We start from the raw sequence: 13,366 nt of genomic DNA on the forward strand, positions 1-13,366 counted from the left end.
TTGAAGATGGTGGTGAAAACATCACCCAGCTCGTTGGCACATGCCCTGAGAGCCCTCCCAGGGATGTTGTCCGGTCCTGCCACTTTGCGGGTGTTGATCTTCATACTTGACTACATTTCAGAGGCAAATATTGTACTTTTTATTGCACTACATGTTTGATAATTTTAGTCACTTTTCAGAATCAGTTCAATAAAATACATTATAATCATAAGATTTTATTGATCCCTGGTAGTAAATTGACCAGCTACCCAGCAGTATGTGAAGTACTTTATATTATAACCTTTGCTCCACCTTCCCCACTGTTAGAAATTAACCCATTTCTTTTGTTGAAAGCACGAGAAGTGAAGACAGGAGAGGACTGTTTAAAATCAACAGAAAGTTTACTGAAAGTCTGAGCGCAGGTAGGCCTTACAGCGCTGGGATCAGAGAGATAGTGCTCCCACAGGAATTCCATTCTCGGAACCCCGAATTAAGCTGATCAGTGAGCGGCCTGAGTTGCAGGCCCCCTGTGTGTGTGACGCTAACAAGTATGTTAAACTGGCCAGGTGGTCATCTCAGGTTGTAGCCCCCGGCCTCTGCACGACATCCCAAGACAAAGCAAAGCTTGGGATATGCAAAGTGGGTCGAGGTGTGTGTGTAAAACAGGCCAACAGGTCTCTGTTAAAATGTAAATAGGCGGTCTGGTCACAAAGAGATGCAGACATCTAGTCTCAATAGAAGTTACAGCATGCAAAGTAAGCAGATTCTGCTTCATTACAATTGTAAGATGTACTGTATAAGCAAGGAAAACAAATGTATTAAAAATAACCAAAGCTCAGTAGTTCTGGACAATCATCAATACAGCTGTAATATGTATAAACAATGAAAATAAAGGTATGAGAAGTAACTAAAGCTGATAAAGTAACTAGAGTCTATAACTGAAATCTTACACCACCTCAACTGCAACATTAAAGTGATGAACATCAATAATTACAATCCAGCAATATCATATACATTAATGTGAAATGTGCCACTTTGCAGAATCATTTCTTTTACTTTTGCTACTTCAGGTATTTTTGATGTTAATAACTTTAAATTACAAGTAAAATTTTTAATGTAATAGTATTTTTACACTGGCACTTTTACTGTTACTTAAGTAAAGAATCTGAGTCTACCTCTGTATTTAAGTATCTTTGTGTAAAAATGCCACAATCTTTATGTTCCACATTAACTTATCATATAAATAATCATTAGTCACAGCCCTAACATCTGTAGCAGATTAAATGGTTACTGGCAGAACAGAAACCCTAATAACAGTAGAGGAGTATATTTAAACCTTACACATCATGATGTTTGCTGTTGCACTGCAGCCACTGAGGAAGTGCCTCTGATGTGAGCGCTGTACATATGAACAAGGCACATGAACTTTACAGAAAGTGTCTGGGTTTGTTTACTGTGGAAATCCTGTGCATCAGTTGGATGTTTTCTGAGCTTCTGCACAGATTTTAACCTTCTCAAAGCAACACAGAAACCAAAAAGATAAGACTGAGTAGTTCAGGCTTTTTTGTTCAGATCACATTTTGTCCCACCGCACTGCTCATGGCTCCTCTTCTCTCGGTCCCGTGTTCAGACACTGCACATGGGGATCTTGTGTGTGGCTCTGCTGGGCCTCAGCTCAGCACTGGTCTGTCCTGACGGAGGCATGTGTGAAGACAAAAACACCTGCTGCAAGAACAGTGTGGGAGGATACAGCTGCTGCCCGCTCTCACATGTGAGTGCCCAGCCAGTTTCTGCTCTGAGTGAGGCTCTTTAGTTCAGTTAAACCGCCTGTACTCTTGATTCATAAATGATATTGTTTGATTGTCAAAGTAGTTGCAAATTCACTATCAGTCACTGCCTACTACAACCCATGTGTGTATTATACATACATACAATATATGTAGGCACAGTTATACATACATACATACATACAATATATGTAGGCACATAATTAGAGAAATAATAAGTCAATTAATCAGTTAGTCCGGAACTAGTTTGATAATTATTTCTTTAACCAGTTAGGCCAAAAGTTCCCTGGTTCCAGCCCAGCAAAGGTGAATAATTGCAGCCTTTTCAAATTCAATTTTGTGAGTTTTGAACAAGCAGCACAAGAAATCTGAAGATGTTACAGTTAGAAAATGTTCTTTCTCGGACATTATTAGACCAAATAGTGCACCTTTTATCAGTGATGATAGAAATAATTGTTAGTTGCCGTCCCAGTAACTTTCTTACATTTTATGTGATCTGATCTACATTTCTATACACCTGCATATGTAATCATAGTTTAATTAGCATTTTATTATAATCCTTTGTTTCTTTTTAGAAAATTGTGTATCTGTATAGTGGGACCCTTGTTAGCTTGGCTCATTTGTTTGAACTCTTTTTCCTCAGCATGTGCTTTGTTTGCTTGTGCAGGCTGAGTGTTGTTCAGACCACCTCCACTGCTGCTTTGAGGGGACCCTGTGTGATCTGGTCCACCAGATGTGTGTCAATAAGACAGTCTCCCTGCCCTGGATGAGACGACTCCCAACCAGCCACGCCCTGCTTGGTCCTCAGGTAATCATTTTTTCATTTTATTTATTTATTTCGAGCAATAGTGACATATAACAAGGCAATAAAAGCATTCAATCCCTACAAGGTACAGTCCCTTACATTAACAACATAAATCAATCCATTGCTCGAAACGGAGTGGGAAGAAGTCAAGCTTATTTACTAAGAACAAAGACGTTACATTACCTCTTCATTATTTTGTGTTCTGTCTCTTCAGATGTTGTGTAGAAGGTCTGGCCTGTTTGTCGACCATTGCACCAACAGTGCTTGAAGTTCTGGCACCAACTTCAGTCATGACCTGAAAATATAATTGCTTAGAGAATATAGGTCAGACAGCATGTTGGACATGTGGTGACACTTTGTTTATTCTCATCTCTCTTTGCTGTTTGCCCAGTGCAGAGAACATGCAGAAGGAGCTCTCTTTTAGATCTTAACACACAAATGTTTAGTGTGAACACAAGATGAATGATACATGGACAAATGCAGTAAACAACTGCAGAAATGAGGAGGAAGTAGAACAAAGACAACAAATGACACAACACCACGTCATGTCTTTGACTTGCTAGCAGTAAACTGAAGGACACAAATTAGTTGTTTTAGTGGCTCAATATTCAGCCTAACATTTTGCCTCAGAGCAAAATATCTGCACAACTTGTTGACTGCTTGTCATCAGAGCCTCCATGAGCTGTGTGTTCTTCATCACTTTAGGCCGTGATATTGTAAGGGTCTAGTTTAATTTCATTTCTTTTATTGTGGTACCTTAATAATATTTGAAAGAAATAAATCTAAAATCTTCACAACCACTTTCAGTAACATTGTTATAGTTTCCACTGTGATCTTGTCATTAACATGTTTTTTTTTTGACTGTTGTTGCCCATGTGTGCTTCTGTCACTGCCCTGGCTGTGGCCTGTGTTGCCTCCAGCTCAGTGAGAACATGAAGGCGGTCATTTGTCCAGACCAGACGTCAGAGTGTCCTGATGGCACTACTTGCTGCCAGCTTCCCGACGGCTCCTGGGGCTGCTGTCCATTAGTCAAGGTGATACACATGAGCCCCCTCTCCCGCACGTCCACACAAATACCAGTAGACTGTCACCTGAAACCACAGGCTCAACACAAACCCCCAGCATTTTACATCAAATTACATGGTTTGTTGGGCAGCTTCTACTGCTTGTGTGTCAGCTCTGCTCCAGGCTCACTGTGATGATGTTATAATCCAGTTCCCTAGTTCTGTTTAGAGCAACAGGAAATGTTCCTGTAGCAACCCTGCAAAAAAACACCTGCTACAACAGCTGACATGGTAGATTCAACATGTACTTTTCCAAAAGCAGAGCCATGATTCCACCACTCTACCGCTCAGAGATCGCTTTTTTTTTTTAAATTTTTTTGCATTCAAGTTGTGCATCTGTACTTTTCCATTATCTTGCCTGAGGTGTGTTCCTGACTGTCAGAGATCATTTGCTTCTCTCTGCAGGCGGTGTGCTGTGAGGATAAACGCCACTGCTGCCCAGAGGGAACCAAGTGTGATGTTCTTCACTCCAGCTGTGTCTCTGCCTCCCTGGAGTCCTCCCCCATGATGGAGAAAGTGCCTGCCAAAAGGAGGGAGAGGAAGCCAGGTGGGGAATTCCTCATGTAACTAAACACCTTCAAACAAGCCATAAAATTTATGTGTATGTATTTGTGCCTGGCCAAAGATCTGCATGAAAAATCTCATGAGTAAGTAGTAAAAAGATTTTTAAAAGTCATCGAAAGCCATCTATCTTTCTACAGTTATACAATGACAATACTGCACTATTAACCAGTGACTGATATTTCTCTTGATGCTCTTTTTGTTTCTGCAGCTTTGACTTTTGGTTCAGTGACTTGTCCTGATGGGACCAGCAGCTGCCCAAATAGTTACACATGTTGCCTGCTCACCAGTGGAGACTACGGCTGCTGCCCCTACCCAGAGGTATATATGAATGTCTTGCCAGGGTCTCTGTGGATTTTTAGTCTAAAATTCACTCTTCTGATGTTTAGGCCTGAAAAAGTCTTAAATATGATGATAGGATTTTAAAAATTGCTGATCATATTTAGGTGAAATAGATTATTTTAATATTAAGTTAATGTAACTTCAGTTCTACCAGTGGTTCCATGCTGTAATTTTGTCTCTCTTCAGTTTGTCTTTGTCATGCTGTAATAAAACTACAAACCAACTTGGACCCAGAACATTTGCAGACTTTGCAGCCTGGTCAGAATTTATTAGAGACTTCTCAGCTAGTGAGTCGTGTTGTGTGAGTTAACATGGCGTGTCATCCATCAGTGGCTAATGTGGGGAAGTGCAGGTTTAGTGAGACCTGTACTGAAAACATTCAGTGTTTGGGTGAAGCCTGTTAAACACAGCTACCACCATGAGCAAGAAAATGCTGACATTAGGAAGATGGGAAAACACAAACTGCTGTTAAAAGCCTTCAGCAGACACCCTCCATCAAACAATATTGTTGTGTATTAACATCGGGAGCATCACCAAGGTTCCTGCACGACCTGCCCTGCACCAGCTCCTGCAGCTACGGTCACAAACCTGCACAAAACGTTTGGATCTGCGCCAACATTAAACACCTAAATGCTCCCCACTGTAGCTAAAATCAGGGTCCAAGAAAGACTTGCAAAGGATTCATACATACATGAATACTTAAGAGATTTTTATACCTCTGCTGTGGCGTTGTTGGAGTCGTCTTGTTTTCTCATCGTCTGTCCGCCCTGTTCTCGTAACCAATTTCCAAAGAAATCCTTGAGGGAATTTATTCCAATTGGCACAAATCTGGACTCAAGGACAGTGTAACAAAACTCTGTATCAGTCCTCTAATTTTCTCATTGGAAAGTATTTATTAGAATCTCACGTCCGACTTCCATCTTCATTATATATATTAATGTCTGGACTGACCTGCATGTAAACTGCGACCTCCCTGGCTGGTGGAGGCATCAAACCATGAGGCAGTAATTCTAGTTTCTTCATGTCCTTCATACTTTTTTACCAGTATGAATGTAAAATGGTCTTAAATTACCCTTGAAGCTGCCTCAAGATGTCTTAAATTTGCATTGAAAAATGTGCTAGAGCTGAAATGATCAGTTCATTGAGGCAAAATTAGTCACCATCACTTTTGATAAACCTTGAGTCATGCATTCACTGGTTTGGCTTCTCTAATGAGAGGATTTGCAGCATTTTAATGCTTTAAATTATTATCAATGTGTTAAATTGATATACTCACATGGAATTTTAGATTTGCAATATAACACAGTGAGTTACTGTAATGTTAACATTTCATCCTACTGCTTTTCAACAACATTCTCAGGTTCTTGTACATCTGACTTGATGAGGAGCAGTCATAAAACCAGCGGAGAATTGATTCTGGCTTAGTGTGACACAATCTTCTTGAAATGATTGCAGCGTTAGGGCTTAACAGGATGTTTCTTTGTTGATTATGTGCAGGCCACGTGCTGCAGCGATCACCTCCACTGCTGCCCAAGCAACACCGTGTGTGACCTGGAGCACAGTGTCTGCAAGTCTGGAGAGACACACGTGCCACTGCTGAAGAAGATCCCAGCTTTACCCACCATCAGTAAGCACCAACTACTGTGTGTGTTCATGTTAAATTAAGAAGAATCACTGTGTTTTGCAGTAAATTTATTTACCTCACGCTGCTAGAACAAAAAGAAACAAGATGGAGAGGAATCGTGTGCTTATCACCGAACCCTGTGAAATAACAGCTGATTATTCGCCCAAATACTCAGATTGGTCACTTTATTAGGTACACCTGTACAACTGTATACTCTTCAATGCAACACTTCCACCTTAATATGTGTGTTTATGAAGCTCAAAATTTTTCAGTTTATGGTGAAATTGTCATAAATGTATAAGTTCAATTCTGTGTTTTTACTGAGGCCGTAGTTAAAGGTGGTGTTGTACTAGACAAGATTATATTCAGAGGTGTTCTTAATATTCTGACCCTCTCATGTATGTAGCTGGGGAGGACAAAAATATAGAGACGACTATGAATATAATCTAGTGCAGTACAAAACCACCTTTAACTATGACATCAGTAATAAACAGAATGGAATTTATACATTTATGCCAATTTCACCCAAACTTGAAACATGTTGAGCTTCATAAAAACAGATGTTAAGGCGGAAGTGTTGGATTGACGTGCATACAACTGAACGGGTGTACCTAATAAAGTGGCTGGTGAGTGTATGCACATTAAAAAAAAAAAAAAAAAATTAAACTGAAAAAAGTAGCAAATTCACAACTGAGAAGCTGAAGCCATTGAATGATTAATTGATTATTGAAAATTGCTAGCGATTAGTTTTCTGTCGGGTAATTCATCATTTCAATCCTGACTTGTATTTAAATAAAGTTTGCAAACATGTGCTGTTTCTGTTTGTCTTTCAGGGAGTGCTGTTCCCTGTAATGAATCCGTGGTTTGTGATGACGGAAGCACCTGCTGTAAATTGCCAGCGGGAACATGGACCTGTTGTCCTTTACCTGAGGTACCAGCACACTGCTGTGTGTGAGATGCTGAGACAGACGGATGATGTTTGACTCTGTCCAACTGCACAGAGTTGCTCCACATGTTTCTTTGCTTGTAATTCATCTCTTGTCTTCAGTGCTTTGCCACTTGTCAGCAGCCTTTACAAATGGTCTCTCTCCTGATGGAAAATCTCGTTGTGGTTCAGTAGCAGCACTCATCTGAGCATGTTCAACATGATTAATGCAAACTTTTATTCATTCTTGGCACATATTCTAGTTTCACTGTCCATTAATGGAGGACAGGCTGCACAAGGAGGCTGGTTTTCCCGTACAGATATTATTTCTTTGGTTGCTAAATAATCAGTACAATCATCCTCCCCTGGGCAAAGTCTGTAATTTAAAGGAAAATAAGTTAACACAGCTCCTGCAGCAAACTGGCCACTTCAACATGAAAGTCAGCATCTGAAGTTCACAGAGCAACATCTGGATAAGAAACTAGAGATGTGGACAGGTGCAATTAAAACTGACCTAAAGTGTGATGGAAAAATGGAGCAGCAAAAAGTCAACAGCATGTGAGTTGTCCAAAGCTTTGTGTACAGTGCAGATGAGTCAGCATTGGTTGTGTCTCCTCCCTGTAGGCCGTGTGCTGTGAGGACCACCTGCACTGCTGTCCCCATGGTACCATTTGTAACCTGGCAGCCTTCACATGTGATTATGCTACAGGCAACGCTTTGGTGCCCTGGCTTGCCAACACACCCGTCTTCCCCTTACTGACTGACAACAGCAAGTGTGATGAATCCACATCATGCCCTGGAAGCTCCACCTGCTGCAAGACGGCAGGTGGAACCTGGGCCTGCTGTCCTCTGCCTCAGGTAATGTGGGAGTGGAGTGGATGGAGTTCAGCAGCACCCAGTGTCTGGGTGTTTAACGTGCTTTGGTTTTTGGCTACAAAGCTTCCTGACACAATAAAACATGCAGGTAACACATACTCTCCTGGTCCCTCTCAGGCTGTTTGCTGTGACGACCGCATCCACTGCTGCCCTTACGGCACCGTGTGCAACCTGGAGGCTAAAACGTGTGACAACCCGACTGGTTCCCCAGCGGCCATCCCCTGGCTGGAAAAAGTCTCTGCTCTGACCGTTTCAGATGAGAAGTGCGACCAGCAGACCATATGTCCGAGAGGCTCCACCTGCTGTAGGAGCAACTCTGGACAGTGGGCCTGCTGCCCCTTACCTCAGGTCTGTGTCTTTCTCTTCACAGTCAAAGGGCTAGTTGTGCACAGGTGTTGGTCAGAGGACACCGGTGTGTTTGAGGGTCTGTCTGTTCTTGTTCACCATCAGCAACACACCACCATCATTTAACACATTTTCTGCCATAACCTGGCCTACAATGAAGATAGATCCCTGAAATGTTCAGGTAAGCTGCACAGTATAACTGCCTGTCATGCTCTAAAAGATGGTCCAGATCCAATCCGGGTCAAGGATTTTAGAACACATTTTGTGTTCTTCTGGATCTCATTTCTCACATTGCATGAGTGAATGTTGTGCCTTGCCAGAGATACATGTGCTGTTGTCTTCTCTCTGTGGTGACTGGTGGCCTTTTGCAGTGCAGGTTGGAATAATGTCTAAATATTTCCAAGTTGGGTCAGTGTGAGGTTTGTCTTTCCTGTTTTTCCTTCTCTGCCGATGGGAAGCAGTCGATCAAAGGTGTGAATCATCCTGCATTCATGCATACGCTCGCCAAAGCTTGTGGCTTTTATTCCAAGTCATCCATCATACTAAACTGAGTGAAAAAGCAGGGTTACTCAGAAACACAGCTTAAATGATTAAGTCTGACGGCCATAACTTAAATCCACAGTATCATTAGATCATTCAGTGGAGTGTGAATGAGAATTCACAGCAGGGACACTTGGTCTGCGCTACCTTCCAACTTCACAACTTTATTATACAGTTTGTTTAAATGATGGCTTACACAGGAACAATAAATCAGCTTTAAGTTAATGGCTAATCGATTATTAGATTTATGAGTTTTTTTTTCCCCCAAGCAGAAAAACACAACTGTTATAGGTTCTCTATGGGAGAATGTGCTGCTGGTATTGACCTTACATTATATTGAATTGAATATCTTGGCACTTTATACTGTTAGTCGGACAAAACAAGATATTTGAAGAGATCACCTTTGAGTTCTTTCAGTGTTCTCTAGTATTTTATAAACCAGTTAAACCAAGACATAAGTGGCAGATTAATTGATTAGTCATTAGTTTAAGCCCTGTATCAGTATGTGATGGGTCTTATGCATTCAGACATAGCGGTCCAAACATAATACTTGGTATTGTCATTAGTAACTAATGAACAAAACAGATCGTGTTTTCATGCCTCCACGCTGGAGACGTTGTTTTCTGGCCAGCCCATTCTTGTGAAGATAACGTGTCAGTAATGGCTTTGGGGAATTTTTTTTCCACATGTGGCACAAACATCCACCTGGACTCAAAGGTGAACTGATTAGATTTTGGTGGTCAAAGGTCAAGGTCAGTGACCTCACGTCTGTCTCGTTCCTATGAATTTGACTGGTTGGCGGAAGCATACAACCGTGAAGAGCTAAGTCTAGTTTTAAACAAAGAGCCAGAGTCTGTCAGTACTGGTGCAGCAGCACACAACATTCATTTACCTTTGTGCCATTTGTTGTATGTCAAGTTGCATAAAATCTCTTGGAAGAGAAAATCTGGCCTTTTACAAGGATTTCATTTGCTATTAAAGAGCTCTTCCATCTTGTTTTCCAGGCTGTGTGCTGTGACGATCATGAGCACTGCTGCCCCAAAGGCTACAGGTGTAATGTGGCTGAGCAGACTTGTGACAAGCCTGGAGGCCTGAGCCTGCCCTGGCTGCAGAAGGAGCCCAGCCAGGCTGTGTCCAGTCCAGGTCGGCCAGCCGGGACCAGGTGTGACACCCAGACCAGCTGCCCAAAGGATACCACCTGCTGCTTCATGGACAAGAGCCACCAGTGGGGCTGCTGCCCTCTGCCAAAGGTAAAGCTCATTTCACAGACTCGCACTGTTGGAAAATTAACTGGATGTGAGTGAGAATTTGTGCATGGGACTTCCAGGCGGTCTGTTGTGAAGATGGAAGCCACTGCTGCCCCAGCGGTCACACCTGTGACCCACACCGCTCCTCCTGCTTGAAGGGCCCCCGCATTATACCCTGGTTCACCAAACTGAGCGCACTGAGTGAGTCGGGCGCCGTGACAGATGTCAAATGTGACAACAAGAGCAGCTGCGCGTCAGGAATGACCTGCTGTAAACTATCACAGGGAGACTGGGGCTGCTGCCCTCTGGTCAAGGTGCGTGCATCACAGACTCCACTGTCAGGCTGCCCTTCTGCTGTGAAGTCATGAAGTTTAGTAACTGAATAAAATGCAGCTTGGTCTGAAAATGCACGACTAAACACAGATCAGAAATATGTGTGACTAGATAGTATCACTTTTAGCCTGTTTAAAAGTACTTTACACTGGGTGTATTTTTACTGTAGTCACTGGTTGTCTTTGTCTTTATATTTACACCTGGTATAGATTTAGTTTTAGTCAGTCTTTTGATAAATGTTAGTAGTTTTGGTCTTTTGATACATAAAGTTTTCCTCAAAGACCCTTCAGGCTTGTTTTTACCCTGCATTTTTGTCTCCTGAGTGTTTTGAGGCTTTGGCTGTCGCTGTCTTTGTCGTGGTGCTGATAACAGACTGTAGCTTGTTTCTGTGTCTTCTCTTCAGGCCATCTGCTGTGCAGACCACGAGCACTGCTGTCCTCAGGGCTACACCTGCAACATGCAAACCGGAACATGTGAGAAGAAGAGCCACGACGTGCTGGTCCACACCCTCCCTCAGAGCAGAGTGGTGATGAGAGATGCTGAGGACGGGGCGGATGTACTGTGTGACAGCACCGGGGTGTTTCATTGCTCCAAACAGGACACGTGCTGTAAGATCTCAGTGACAGAGTGGGCCTGCTGCCCCTCACCCAGGGTACGTTCACACTGCGGTCTCTGTTTGATCATGGACCGAGTGTTATAATGATGTTAATTGACATTCTTCTGGCCCGACCATCTGGAATGTGATGGCTGAACACTGTCACGATCCGAAAAACCTCCGACACTGACTGGATGCTTCCCAGTTTTCTGCCTTGTTTAACATGCTGCTTCCTTCTGTGTGTTCCTCTCACTCTGGGAGGTTAACGTGCAGCAGCTCAGTCACAGTTTTACCTGTCTGTCTTTTGACATAAATATATTAGATAAAACCAGTGATCAGTTAGAGAGATACTTTTTGGGGGGGGGGATCGGCCTACAGACACAAGTTACCCAGTAGCGCTAGGTGATGTGTTGCATGAAATTATCATGATGTCAAGAGATTTGGTTATATTCATAGACAACCAGGTCTCAGATTAGTCGATTTATCAGCTAGTCGATCAGTAGAAGTAATTTGATAATAATTGATAACTTGACGCTTTACTCTGTCACACATGACAGGAAACGGACCATCTTAGAATTCTGGACTGTTTGTCAGATGGACAAGACATTCCAGTGTGTCACCCTGGACTGTGAATGGGCTTTACTCCTTACTCTCAAAATAGTAAAAAAAAAAAAATAATGAGCAGATTAATCAATGATAAAAGTCAGTGTTAGCTGCAGCCCTGGTGTGTTTACATGTGCTAAAGCTACTGGGCTCCAGTTGGCTTTCTGCAGGAATCGGTTTTCAGAGAACTGTTTGGATAGTTAACTCACAGGGCATTGATTATTTCTTAATGTAGTCGAGCACTAAATAAAAGCCATGGGGCAACAGATGTGCAGTTTGACTGGAAAGTGTGAGGCTCAGATCTGCAGCTGGCTGGGAAATGTTAGTGGGGAGAATGAGCAGCTGCAGTTTTATCCCTTTATGTTTATGTTGGGGATATAAAACTCTCAGTATCTTGATTTACCTGCTGTTTCTCCTTTTGACAGGCTGTCTGTTGCTCAGACTCAAAGAGCTGCTGCCCTGCAGGCTACTCCTGTGACCTGAGTGCTGGCGGCTGCACGCCCAACACCCAGCTGACCTGGGACAGAAGGAGAGACGTTGTCCCTCATGGACTTTAATCCTACTAAGATGCACTGACCTTTTCTAACCTTCATTCCACAGTATGTTGTCTGTGAACACTAAGGGATTCTTCGCTTTCTCTTTGTGGTGTCTTTAATAGAAATGTATTTCATGCAATCCAGAGTATTGTTGTTAGATATGGATATATTTGGTGCAAGACAGGAAGCAAATGCACATGCTGCAGTTTGAAATAGCCTCTCATTCACTGAAGTTATTTTACTACTTTATTTAGCAGGTGTTGTTCATTGCACCTGGGGAAGATTCATCATCATCCTGTTCCTTGGAAAATCAATATGTAGACGACAATGATTAAACCTTGATGTATATAGTACGGACGCACGTTTCACCAAGGGGAAATTTGTTAATATTTTTCTTGCTCTCAAAAAAATCCCATGAAAAGACTAAAACCAACAGTATGCTAATCAGTCGCTCAACACTTTGACTCCCTCACCCTGTCTGCGGCTCTTGGCTCCTCTTACTGAAGACATGAATCTCTAAAAACAGGATTATCTGAGATACACACACACACATACACACTAGTTTGTAGGATCCATTCATTGTTGGTTTTTGTCTGGTCATTTATTTTGTTGACACTTGGAGAATCTCACCAGACTGAGTTCCAGCCCACTATAGTGTTTTTCTGTTTTCTGGTCATTCTTACTGAAAGTGAGTGGTTGCCCAGTGCTGTTTCATTTCTCTATGAAGAACAGGGACCTTAAAGTACTTTCTGCCTTATTTTGGGCAGTTTTGATCATATTAATGCATCTTATGTGGTTGAATAGTTCTTTGCCTCTTTACATCCCCACTTGATGAGGAAGCAGTGTTTTCTTTATTACTATATGAGTACAGGTTGTTGACTGATAACATGCTGATCACAAGAGCCAATTTAATCAAGTCATACAACTTTGTTTGGATGTATGTTGGTTTTATTTTTTTCTGATTCAAGGAGACACCCAAGTTGTGAGTTGTGAAATGGAGCAACAGTGCAGACTAATCTCATGTGGAAAGTTTCTTCAAAGTGTGTGTGTGTGTGTGTGTGTGTGTGAGATACTCTTGGTATGTACAGGTGGCTTGTACCTTCTATAATTTAACTCTAAGAGGTACTGGTCAGTCAGTATGAGTTGTCCCGTTTCTGCCTGAGGAAAAGAACAAACATGCTTTTAATTTTTTTATTTATTTAAT

The 13,366-nt window shown here is 42.1% G+C and overlaps 1 protein-coding gene across 2 annotated transcripts in view; it reads left to right on the forward strand.

Annotated features, from left to right (window-relative positions):
- The window catches only part of grnb (granulin b), a 14,910-nt gene extending 1,553 nt beyond the window's left edge, over nt 1-13,357 (forward strand). Inside the window, exons 3-15 of one of the 2 annotated variants that reach the window (XM_020604812.1) lie at nt 1,610-1,750; nt 2,434-2,574; nt 3,492-3,605; nt 4,041-4,182; nt 4,408-4,517; nt 6,036-6,165; nt 6,996-7,093; nt 7,712-7,945; nt 8,081-8,311; nt 9,853-10,098; nt 10,176-10,409; nt 10,832-11,080; nt 12,052-13,357. In XM_020604812.1, coding sequence (XP_020460468.1) covers nt 1,610-1,750; nt 2,434-2,574; nt 3,492-3,605; nt 4,041-4,182; nt 4,408-4,517; nt 6,036-6,165; nt 6,996-7,093; nt 7,712-7,945; nt 8,081-8,311; nt 9,853-10,098; nt 10,176-10,409; nt 10,832-11,080; nt 12,052-12,183 — 2,202 coding nt within the window. In that variant the 3' untranslated portion in view covers nt 12,184-13,357. The remainder of the gene's footprint in view (nt 1-1,609; nt 1,751-2,433; nt 2,575-3,491; nt 3,606-4,040; nt 4,183-4,407; nt 4,518-6,035; nt 6,166-6,995; nt 7,094-7,711; nt 7,946-8,080; nt 8,312-9,852; nt 10,099-10,175; nt 10,410-10,831; nt 11,081-12,051) is intronic. The other variant, XM_020604813.1, reaches the window with a different exon arrangement.
- Nucleotides 13,358-13,366: the final 9 nt, after the last annotated feature.

The sequence above is a fragment of the Monopterus albus genome, unplaced genomic scaffold, assembly GCF_001952655.1.
Source record: "Monopterus albus unplaced genomic scaffold, M_albus_1.0 scaffold67.1, whole genome shotgun sequence".
NCBI lineage: Eukaryota > Metazoa > Chordata > Actinopteri > Synbranchiformes > Synbranchidae > Monopterus > Monopterus albus.